General features: G+C 27.3%; 1 protein-coding gene across 1 annotated transcript; it reads right to left on the reverse strand.

The window, feature by feature from the left end:
* Positions 1-8,437: 8,437 nt before the first annotated feature.
* Positions 8,438-12,807, reverse strand: LOC127254567 (putative hydrolase C777.06c). The gene is made up of 12 exons (XM_051279734.1): positions 12,671-12,807; positions 11,498-11,625; positions 11,278-11,390; positions 11,013-11,054; positions 10,633-10,688; positions 10,464-10,540; positions 9,783-9,902; positions 9,188-9,264; positions 9,045-9,108; positions 8,908-8,958; positions 8,787-8,835; positions 8,438-8,711 (listed from the first exon to the last, which is right to left on the reverse strand). The coding sequence occupies exons 1-12, from the start codon at positions 12,801-12,803 to the stop codon at positions 8,593-8,595; spliced, it is 1,029 nt and encodes a 342-aa protein (XP_051135691.1). The 5' UTR covers positions 12,804-12,807; the 3' UTR covers positions 8,438-8,592.
* Between the last annotated feature and the right edge of the window lie 89 nt (positions 12,808-12,896).

Raw genomic sequence — 12,896 nt, forward strand, 5'->3', positions numbered from 1 at the left:
TAAAATTAAATTTAAGACAACTAAATAAATTAATTTAAATTAAAAATATAATAAATTATAAAATATAAAATGCTATTAATATAATTATTTTTTAAGAAAAAGACAAACTATATAAAAATAACCAAAATGAAAAATATAGATAAACCCTATGAAACAATATATATTTTAATTTTTTAAAAAAATCAACATTCAAAATAAAATGTTATTTTTTATATTTTTATATATATTACATAAATAAAAAAAAAAAAACTTTAAAAAATAAATTGGCAACCATAGGACAAAGATGAGGATGGAGGTAAGAACAATGACACGACGAAACCCATCATCCTACCTATGTCTCTCTCTCTCTCTCTCTCTCTCTCTCTCTCTCTCTAAAACCAAGTTCAAAGTTTTCTCACTCATCAAATATACAAAGAAAGAAAGAAGAGATAGAAACACCCTCAACACCACAAAAACAAAGATAAATAAATAAATAAATAAATATATATAATTATATTTATACATACACACAACAACTACTGACTACTGAGTGAGTGAGATGCACTTTGGGTGTGGTTGTTTGGGGTTTGGATTTTGGATCGGGATTTGAATAGTAAAAATTTTGAATTTGAATAGTTGTATGATGTGATATAAATAGGGTTTGATGTGATGTTTTGAATGTAAAATTGATTTTTAGTATAATATAAAAAATGAAAAATAGGTGTTTGATTTGATGTTTTTGGGAGAAAAAAATTGGATGAATAGTGGAAATCCTCCAAAATCCTTCAAACAAACACACCCTTTCTGTCTTCATTTTTGTTAAGTTGATCAAGAAATTATGAGTTCAAATATTCAATAGTTTCAAATTTTTGTCTATTATATATAATTGTTTTAGGGAAATATTCTCTCAATCTATTAAAATTAATTTATTTGGCCTCAACATGAGAATTAAGAAAAAATAAATATCTTATTAAAAAAAATAATAGGTAGTTGATGGTATTTTTGAAAATTTAGTTAAAAAGCAGAGTAAACGAAGAGAAAGAATGTAATAAAATTAGTGATATTTGTTGTGAATAAGTGTTGAATAGAGGATAATAATTAAATGTTGATTTATTAACTTTGTCAAAATTAGTAATGAGATATGTTTAGTTGACGGACTAAAAAGGAAAGTGAGAATAAATTTGACGGACGGAGAGAATATGTATCCGGAGATATGCCACCTCAGTAATCAGGGTGTGTTTCTTTGGCACAATTCCTCTCAAACCTACTATTCATTTACTGTTGATGGCTATTTTGGGGCGAGGGCAGATCTAGGCAGACAAAGTCTGCAACTTAGCTTCGTAGGCGTTGACTGTACGTATATCTCACTCCTCAACTATTTCATCTTCCCTTCGTTACTCTTCTTCTTCTCCCTCCTCCATTATTTCTCATCTTTAATACATGTTTTTTTTTTCCTCCCAAATTTTTTTCACCCCCTTCGTCGCAGAGCAAGGATCGTGGAATTTTAGCGATTTCGTCGACGATTGATGCAGAGGATTGCCGCGAAAAAGTTCGGGGGACGAACGTTGACAGGGTATAGGTTTTTCGGCGGTTGAGCGCAAAGAGGTAAGGAAAACTGAACTACATTTCAATTTGGGATTTAATTGATTAGTCGATTTCGTAAATTCGTGCAATTTTCGATAAATCTGTGATAGGACCATCCTACACACCAATCCGGCGTTGCCTCGCTAAGGGTTTCATATGGGAGCCAGAAGAATATGGATAGTTGTGAACGGATGTGCATTTAGGTCCGGTTTTCTGCTTCAATTTCTACGAAAAACAACCACTTATATGGAATGAGCACAGCCGTACTTGATTAATTCTATTACGCTGCTTTTTATGTTACGTGAAGCACACAACAAACAACAATCGATCACCGCCGTGCAAATGTGGCTGCATTTCTTTGTCCGGTGCATCTAGTGTTGTTTCCGAACAGCCACGGACTCATGCATAACCGTGCACAAAGCTTGTTCTTGCATGTGTAGCTGTAGGCAAGACATAGAAGTAGATTCGAAATTATATATTTCTTTTAGTCACAGATGAAAAAAATAATAATAAAGGAGAAAAAAAATCACTCTTCACATATATTCAATTACTTTTATATTTAATATGACTTATTTTCAATTAAATTAAAAATCTCATCACTCCAATCATCACCTATCAAATCACTATTCAATAAAATTCCTCAAATCCTAACAAAACCTACTACACTAAAGAAACGCGATTTTCCAAAACTTTTAAAATAATTCAAATCCAAACCAAATTCAAACTTAATCTTCCCAAACCCAGCGTAAAGATCACACCCTAGAATACATAACATATATTATATGATATGATATACTCCTATATTAGATATATATACTACTATATATAATACATATATTTTTAAATTTTAAATTTACAGGATTTTATATCCTAAAAATGATATGAATATTGGATATGTTTTATTAATTTAAAATTTAAAATTTAAAATCTGTAAATATAAATTTTATTTAATTTCATTAACAAAATAATTTATTTTATAATAAAATATAATTATATATTATAACACAATTAAATAATATAACTTTCTATTTGCATAATTTTTTAATAAATCTTGACAAATAATAATAATAAAAAAAATACAAGATTAAAATATAATTAAACAATAATATAGGTATATATATAATATGAGAATAAAAATTAATTAAAAAATAAAAAAATATCTTTGTTGTGAGTATATAAAATAAAATAGAATTTTATGTGAAAATAAAGTAAATAATAAAATATAGTGAAAATACCAAAAATGGATATCACTGTGCTGATGGTCTAAGTAATCCATCATTTAATTTTATTTTTTTTTAAAAAAAAAGATTTTAAATTGAATTAATGTTTACTATTAATTTTTATGAATTTAAAATTATTATTATTATTATTATTATTATTATTATTATTATTATTCCTTCCAATTTATTACTGTACATGATTGAGTCATTGATTGATGAGATTTTTGAGGAAATTAAAACACAAATGATTATTAATCATTATTATAACTGTATAACATAATTTGCATAATATATCCCTTTATTCTATCAAAATGCAAAAAGACTCCGCATTGTCTTAATGTAAGAAATCCTCTCAGCGCAAGACATATTATTGAATTGCACTTCCTTCGTCTCAACCACTCTAATATATTTTTTTTTTGGGTATGTCTTAAACACTATGTAATATTTTTAAAATAAAAAATAATTAATTATACTTAATCTTTATTACACTTTATCCCCTCACATCATACAAATAAAAAATATATATATATTTATCTCTCCATCACATCACTTAATTTCTAAATTATCCTACCTAATACTACTCGCATAAAAACTCGTGTCAAAAACAAATATTGCACTTTGTTTGCGACAGATGAAATATTTATTACATAAAATTCTTTCATAATAGCATAAACTTTATATTGAATATTTTTTATCCAACGTTAATAACGACTAAGAATCACATATATACGGATAATTTTATATTAAATAGAAATAAATATTGTGAAACTTTTAAAATACATTTATACTAATAATATCTTATACTAAGTTGTTAATTTTTTTTATTGAATAAAACTTTCGTAATTCTTATTTATGTATAATTTCTTTATTTTTTTTTAAAAAAATTGCTAATAATTAACTTGCAAATTAGATCTAACAAAATAAATTATATTCCTTCCGTCCAGCTACATATGACCCTTTTTTTTTTTTTTTTTTTTTTTTTTTCTGTTCCATAAAATATAAATCTTAATTATTTTTAGTAAAATTATTATCTTAAATGTGTTTGTTTGGGGGATTGGATTGAATTGGATTTGTACTATTCATCTCATTTTTTTAAAAAAAATATCAAATCAAACACCTATTTTTCATTTTTTTTATATTATATTAAAAGTTAATTTTACATTCAAAACATCATATCAAGACCTATTTATAGCACATCATACAATTATTCAAATTCAAAATTTTTACTATTCAAATCCCAATTCAAAATCCAAACCTCAAAACAAACACACCCTAGAAAAACATAAATCATTTTAATTAAATTTCTAACTTCTTACACGTAGGCTCACTCAAAACTCTTTTATTTTTATTTATCTCTTCAATAAACATATTTTTATCTATATCTAAAACTTATTATTTTTTATAAAATTAATTTTAAATTAATTATAAATAAATAAATTTATTTGTCTATTTATTTATATTATATACAAAATAATATAAATATTATATAAATTTTATTAATATATAATTTTAAAATTATTTAAAATATCAACCATACTATTCATATAAAAAATAATAAAATAATTTGAAATTACCATTCTCACTATTATGCAGTGAGCTGCTATAATTGACTAATGAATTGAGGACCATATTCTGATTTGGACTTCTAAGGAATGGCTTATAAATAAATAAATAATAAAATAAATATATGTATGTGAACGCTGACGTGTCAAAATAATTGGAAAATAATTTTACTTGCGAAAATAAGAATGACAAGTGAAAATCAACGAGTTGTTGATGCCGCATCTCCAACCCATCAAATTTATTTATCCAATTTTAATTATAAATATGTTACTGTTATAATAATTTTATTATAATTATAATTTATTTTTCACTACTATTTTTCAAATATTTAATTTTTTTATTATTTTAAACAATTTTTTATTTTTATAATTTAAAATAAAATTTTAAATTTTTTTTAAAAAATAATAATTAAATTAAAAGTCAAATTTATAATTAAAAAATTACAATAATAATAATAATAAAGCAACGCCAAAAATAACGTTGCTACAGTGCAACACCAAAATATCAATGCCAAAAAGTGGCGTTGGATTTGACATCGATCGGAGACAACCAACGCCAAATAAGCCAGGTTGGAGATGCTCTATTGAATAGTAAAATTTCTGAATTGAAATAGTTAATGATGTGATATAAACACACGTTGATGTGATATTTTGAATGTAAAATTGATTTTTTTGAATAATATAGAAAATAAAAATTATGTGTTTAATTTGATATTTTTGAGGAGAAATTTTTGGATGAATAATGTAGATTTTGCAAAATTCTTCAAACAAATACACCCTAACTTAAAAAATACTACTAATTTATAAGTAAATAAAAATATATAAAAATAATTTTAATATATATATATATTTTAGGTATAAATTCTTTATATGTACATTATATATTCCATCGATCCAACTAAAAAGTATACATATTTTTATTTTGAGAAGTCCAATTACAAAGTAAGATTTTATTAAATACTTCACTTTTTTTATTTTTTGCACAAATACACTTACTTTATATCACATCATTATTTTTACACCAAAAAATATGGATAAAAATATGATTATACTACTTTTAACTACCCAATATTTGTAATCTATATAAAAATTAAAAATATATTAATATTAATATATAATTACTTTTAATATAACATAAAAGTAATACTTGTGAGTGTGACAGATAAAAATAGTAAACAAAAAAATACTTGACAAATAAATATTTAATTTGAGTTTCTTTTTAAATTATAAAATATTATATTTAAATATATTTAAATTATAATTTAAATAAATTTTGTTTTAAATCAAATCAAACAAATATTACAATCCTCCCATAAGAATAGTATCATTTGGTTCTTAAAAATATTTAAAATAAAATTGGACGGAGTAAAAGGAAAAATAATATCCTCCTATTTAACATCATTATTCGTGTCACTAAACCTAAATTGTCTCGAAAATTTTTTGCCAATTAATTATATTATATTGATAAATGAGTTTGTATAAGATAAAAAATTTTAAAATATTATTGAATTTAATAAGATTAAAAGTAAAGGTAATGTGAAATATTACTGAGTATACGATAGCTTTTCAAGTCCAATAGACTATTTCAAAAAATTTATTTACCAAATACTATAATAAATTTTTTGACTGTTCAAATAATTAAAAACGGTTAAATAAATTTAAATTGTTAAAAAAAATTAATTACCAAACACCCTTAACTTAATAATAATATTTGACTGATCAATAAAAATATATATAAAATAATTTTATTATTTTTACATTTTTAAGTAGAAAAAAAAAATAAAAAAAATATGTTGAATTAATTAAAAAAACAAAAAACATTCTACTTATATAATACTTCTTCTGTACTGTATACATGTTTCTAATTATTTTTTACATATAAATTTTAAAATATTAATGTTTTTTATGCAATATTACAGCTGCAAAATTTTAAAAAATAAAAATAAATAAATAAAATTCGAGTGAATCAAACTAACATATTGAACAAATTCATTTTTTATTTTTTTAATTTTTAAAAAAGGCGATTGAGAAAGTACTATATACTACTTTAATATAATATGATTGGTGATTGATGAGTGAGACTGCGAGAGTGAGTGAGGCCACCAATGCTGACCTCTACTTTGAATTTTATATTCATATACTATTTTATGCTATTTTAATAACTAATCATTTTATTTAATTTGACAGCTTAACCAAAATTTAATAATAGAATCTTGTCTTCATAACTCCAGGAGTATATTTAAAATAATAAATTTGTCAAATTATTAAGGCTCTGATTGCATATATAAATAAAATAAGGTAAAATATTTATTATTATTTATTTATAGTTAAATCTTAAAAAAAATATTATATTAAAAATATTTTTATTATATTTCGAAATTCCTGAAACATGAGTTGTCTTGTTTTGTAATTATATGAACGGTAAGTTTGTGCAATAGTACAAGAAAAAAAATATATTTTATATTAAAAATTACACATAAGTTTTTTTATTAAATATGATTAAAACTCAAAAGTAAATTAAACGTCACGTTCTTTTTTTTTTAAAAGAAAAAATAGTTTTTCATTATTTGCTATTCTTTAAAAAATATTAACTCAATTTTTTATTTTTATATTAATTAAAAATTAATTTTATATTAAAAAACATAATGCGAATACAATACGTATTGATATCTAATCAAACAAGTATTTAGATAAATAATACTAATATATTTATAATTTACATAAAAATAAATAATTTTACATAGAAGATAGAAATAATAGAAAAAACATTTTCAATTTACACTGAAGAAAAGTATATGTATAATACTCTCTCTAATCTCTACCCACTCACAAATTATAAACATTTTTAGTTTAAATTATCCAAGTACAAAATAATTACTTAAAAAATATCTTATTTATTTTAACAAATGTTTTTATTTTATGACATTATTATTTTTATAAAAAAAAGTAAATGACAATTAATTTTACATTATATTTAAATATTTACTATAATTAAAATATTATTATTATTATTATTTTTTTAATTCTGCTTAGAAATTTAAGGGTGTGTTTGTATCGGGGTTTGAATTTTGAGTTGGGATTTGAATAATAAAAATTTTGAATTTAAATAGTTATATGATGTGATATAAATAAGTGTTGATGTGATGTTTTGAATGTAAAATTAATTTTTAATATAATATAAAAAATAAAAAATAAGTGTTTAATTTAATATTTTTAAAAATTAAAAATAAGATGAATAGTGTTGCAAGAAATATCTGATTGTACGGGTCAGTCAATTAAGAGAGGCCAGTCTACTACTTCACGAGAACCCTAAAATATGGGTAGAGGGTAGGTAGGGGCCCACATAACTGTTCGACCATCAAATATTTAATTTATTATATTATTGCATATATTTTTTTAATAGCACACCTTCGATTTCTGTTTAACTAACAATTATTTTTATTTTTAATAAGACACTACATCAAATTTATTATTTATAATAAAAATTTAAAAAGAAACAAAAACATATTATAATTATAAATTTCAAAATCAGTAATAATAACAATAGATTGATCGGTGATCTCACACGTCTTTGCAGTTTGCATGACACACATATATTACAACTCTCCCTGGGTTACATTTTTTTTAAGTATATATGGTTCATTCACTTTAAATATCAGGAGTGTCATTAATTTATTTTTTTTTGTGAACCAAATCTCAGTTTTTATTATTTTAATTCTATTTTTTTTTCGAAAATATATATATATAAACATCACATCAAATATTTTATTTTAATATTAAATTAAAATATTTTAAAATAAGGTCAATTGAACAAAATCCCCAAAATTTCCCAGCTTGCTCGGAAGACGCGTATAATATATACACACACACCATAATCATGAAATTAGGTATCATATCCCGATAATAAGGACCAAATAAGTCAAATAAAACTATTGATAATCCCCACAAATCAAGTCAAAAATAGATGGCTCAACCTAAATAAAATTTAAATAAATAAATAAATGAACCTTCCAACCTAATTATGAAATAAGCCAAACAAAACCATGTAACTTCATTAACACGTGCAATGTGCACGCCCATATACCAATCTAATTGAAAGAAAATTGTCTCCGCAGTATAAACTTGAACTTTTAAGGTCCAGTACATGACAAAAAACAAAGAAATTTTATTTCAAATGTAGTATCATTTTTTAGTATGTTTAATCGATGAGGAAATGAATAGACTGACCTCAAGGCAGTATGTTGAGACTATAGAGTGATTGGAACACGGAGACCGTCGTAGCTGAGCTGTATGTCGAGGCCTTCCGTGTCCTTCAACTTAAGAAGATAGTCGTTCATTTTCTCATGGTCCATCAAATGCATCATACCTTCAAAGAAATGGAGGAAATAAGGATTCCGGATTTGAAAAAGGGTTTACGGAAAAATAATAAGAAGCAAAGTACCGGTGAATAGTGTTCTTTTGGGTCTTATTTTCCGGACTTCATCTAAGGCCTGAAACATAGTGAGCGTTTACAAGTATAATTCAAGTGTATGTAAAGGTTTGGAGTGGTCATTTTAGCTTACTCTTGGAAGTCCAAAATGAGTTGCAGAAGATCGATCGGGTCTCAGTGCATCCTAATCAGTAAAAACAGAAGCATTTTAATGACAACAAGGAATAACCCAATTACAAGAATTAAGGACATCCAGGGAGAGAGAGAGACCAGAATAAGAATGTCACAGGACTCGAGCAGAGGATACGTCTCTTTGGGTATGTCACTAACATCACTACAAGAAAGAACAAGCTCATAGAAATTCAGGGTCCCTAGAGTGAACACAATCAGTGCAAACTAGATAGAATAACTACCTAATGTAGCAAATATTGCCAAATCGGAAGCCCAAAGAACGATAGCCAGGACCATGCCACACTGGTAAAGGAGTAAACTGCAACACAAGGAATTATCAAGCTGTGATGAATGCAGGCACATATCCGGAATCGTATATATACATAAATTCATGAATAGTGATAGATTAGTATCACTCATCAATCAGAATAATTGACAAGTTAATGCCTGGAAATTAGTGTAATGCTTATGCACAGTTAACAAAATTATTATATATGCAAAATTACCCTGCAATATATGTAAAGACTATAAAACTAATTATGATTTACTCATTCAAATATAAAAAAGGTGCTGCAGTAAAATACTACAATATTATAAAATCGTAACTTCATAACATCAAAATGAAATTGCAAGATATCTCTTTACTATATTATTACCTAGAATGCTACTTGTAAATCTAAATACACATGTGTGCTTGGTATGATGCTAGAGCGAATAATGGAGCCTTGACATATAGTAAACAAATAAATGCACGATTGCTGCCAGCAATATTCAGAGCCTAAATATAACATATGTACAAGCTTATCATCAATGAGAATGTAACAGAAGAAATCTTACTTCAAGATTGTGTACTACAAACGGTTTTTCTTGTATTATGTGAAATTGCAATGCTGAAACTGCAGCACCAGGTGTAACACAACTTGTATCTACCAAATAATAATGTGTTTTCTTCATCACCTGAAATTATACAAGTAGAATCAAGTTAACAAAATGTCCCAATGGCAATGCCATATCCAAAAGGCCCAATCTAGTCCCGCTCTAAGGTGAAAGCGAGTTGAGAGGCCCAACTCTTATCTGGTAAAGAACTTGCAATTAGAGTATTTCCGGGTCCATCTACTTCTTCCTCTATGGAAGAATGGGCTACATGCTTAACGCAGGAAACTAGAATATAATCCCTTCATCTACTTCTCACACAATGCATTATATGATTTGTTTGTCTTGAATTTCCTAGCTAATCTCATTCACAGTTCAGATTCTATCCATACACATGATATAATAAATTAATTTGTTAAAATCTGCACACAGCTACATTAATTTACATAGGGCAAGGTTGTCTGGCATATCATATGGCCATGTAGGAGGACTCCATAGAAAGATAAAAGCAAATCATTCAATTTTTAATGAAGATTCTAATTTCATAATATCACTGCAATTTTCAACTATTGACAAGGTTCATTGAAGCAGTCAAATTGAAACAGAATTTTAGCAAGAATTGAAGATTCACAGAGAAATTTGGACCTCAAAGTCACGCTCTGCAGTATAAATTGGAATAGAAGGCTGAACATTGTTCGTCCAATCTCGCAGATCATCCAAACCTGATAACCAAACAAATCATGATTCACGCAAACTCATGCTATTTTGATAGTTTTAAGTGTACATAAATGGGAAAAGCAATCATGTCAGATACCTCCAATGGCATCAGCATGAGAATGAGTAATGAGAACCGCATCAACTGTTCTTATCCTGGAACAAAATTCAAGCCATCATTGCAGATGGTTAGAAATCATCAGATAAGTAAAACAGAATTCAATTAGGTGATAGATGATAAGTACATTAGAAGTACAGCACAAGCTATTCTGAAATAACATGCTACAGATCCCTCTTTGATACTATCCTAAATCAACGCTACATTGAAGTAACATGTGACCGAACAAAATGTCAATGTCTCAACGTGGACAATTAACCAGTAATGCAAAGAGCAACAGAAATCCTATTATCTGTCTTGCATGTTAACAAGTAAAGAAGTATGCAAGTGCAGACAGAGATGATGAACTTAAGTTTGCTTACCCATAGGCGGGGAACCATCTCAGAGCACTGTGATAGAAAAATCTGTAACAGTCAAGCAAATAAAAAATTGTTACTCAGTCTACAAATCCTTGGGCTGCAAGGAAATGTATGAAATATGCTGGTTTTAATTTGACATACATTTAAAATATATATTAGTCTCACTACATCAAAGTATTAACTAAGACAACTATAGTCTATAGATGCATTTGTTCAATCTATGACAAAGCCTTTTTCCTAGGGTCTAAATGGGGGATCTCACACGTACTTGCCAGCATCAATAAGAATGTTACATATTCCAGAAGGCCTGGGGACACGAAGTAGGAGACTTGTATTGCGTCTCCTATTTCGGCTACCTGGTTCAGTAGCCCTGAAGCACACCTATAATTAAAACAAGTTCCTTATCTTTTAATCTCATGACTAACCCATTTTCATCAAGAGCTGATGCATGTTTATTTTAGAGGTAGATTAGCAAAAGTCTGGCTTACAGAGCATTTTTTAATGGGGTCTGTGAGGCAGCTAACGCGTGGAATCCCTTCACTAGTTCCACTTCCTATGAAAATTAGTTCAGATTGGTGATCAGACACTCGCACTCCATCTGAATCACGCACTGAATCTGCACAGTTTCCACTAAAGTTAAACAACCAGTTTAAGGCAGTAGTAGCATAATAGCTACAAATCCATACTACCACACTACTCAGTTAACTCTGCATGCAGATCTCCATATGAGCATATCAAACAAATCACCGTCGACACAAGTGTGTATTAACAAACACTAAACATATGTATGTGTACACACACACACACACACACATATATATATATATAATGAGGAGAAAATTAGACAGGGAAAAGCATATAACAAATCTGCTTACATATTTTATTGACACCTAAAGAGCACCATCCAATTTACAAGTCAGGTATGTACGAGGAACACATAGAGTTAATTGTGAAAATAAGATGCAAATGATTTAATAATCAGAAGCAACTAGATGAACATAATATGTGAAGTTTTTTCTGTAACCTCTCATAAAAAGAAAATAAAAAATCCAGATAAAACAAGGATGTCTAAGTCAATCCACATATATAAGCAGTTACAACAAATTTAAACTGTTCAACAAAGCTAGATACATAATTTGCTTTTTTTTTTTTTTATTTTTTATTATGACTTCAACTCAGCTTGAACATACAGATAGTGTAACATCAATCGCTGGACAAATATAACATCTTACAACTGTTTGCTTAATGAATTAAAAATACGGCATACCACATCCAAATTCCAATGCATCACGCCACTAGTAATACAACATTTTTTTTTACAAAGTCTCCAACACTAAACCTGCTTCCTAACTCAACCATGCTTCAGTAAAATGAGAATGAAAACATGAAACACAACCGCATAAAAACACAAAATACACACATTAGATCATTGAACGCCTTCTAAAAGATCAAAACCAACTTTCTATTCCCGCGGCGCAACTTCAATCAACTAAACTCCCCGTTCTAAAAATCGGTTCCAATACACAAAAGTTGGACGAAAAATGATTTAACATAAATAAAAAACAGGCTCCATGGCATTCAAAGATGGAAGCGTAACAACTCACACATTCATATAAACCTCCACGGAACTCACAACACGAGCTTAGGATTACGAAGCTAACCGGAATGAAGTGAAGCTCGGAAGAGGAGCGGGTTCTTCGCGTGGGCGAAACGAAGCAACTGCACCGGAGCAGGACGTGCAAGCCCCAAAGCGAGAGGTACAACCATTTGGACTGCAAACGATTTCGAGTCCATCGATTTCAAGAGGGACACGCTGGTTTATATGTCAGCGGTAGTTGCGTCCCGTCAATATTTACAGATCTGTCCCTAAACTTTCTTTAATTACAA

Source organism: Andrographis paniculata, unplaced genomic scaffold, assembly GCF_009805555.1.
Source record: "Andrographis paniculata isolate CXL003 unplaced genomic scaffold, ASM980555v1 Contig52END, whole genome shotgun sequence".
Lineage (NCBI taxonomy): Eukaryota > Viridiplantae > Streptophyta > Magnoliopsida > Lamiales > Acanthaceae > Andrographis > Andrographis paniculata.

Bases quoted from the DNA above. Each gene is read 5' to 3' on its own strand.
- LOC127254567 (XM_051279734.1), bottom strand. From the start codon at position 12,803: ATGGACTCGAAATCGTTTGCAGTCCAAATGGTTGTACCTCTCGCTTTG. The intron at 11,626-12,670 runs GTTAGCTTCGTA...GAAACTGTGCAG, and splicing joins CCGAGCTTCACTTCATTCCG to ATTCAGTGCGTGATTCAGAT. The intron at 8,836-8,907 runs GTAAGCTAAAAT...ACTATGTTTCAG, and splicing joins CTCATTTTGGACTTCCAAGA to GCCTTAGATGAAGTCCGGAA.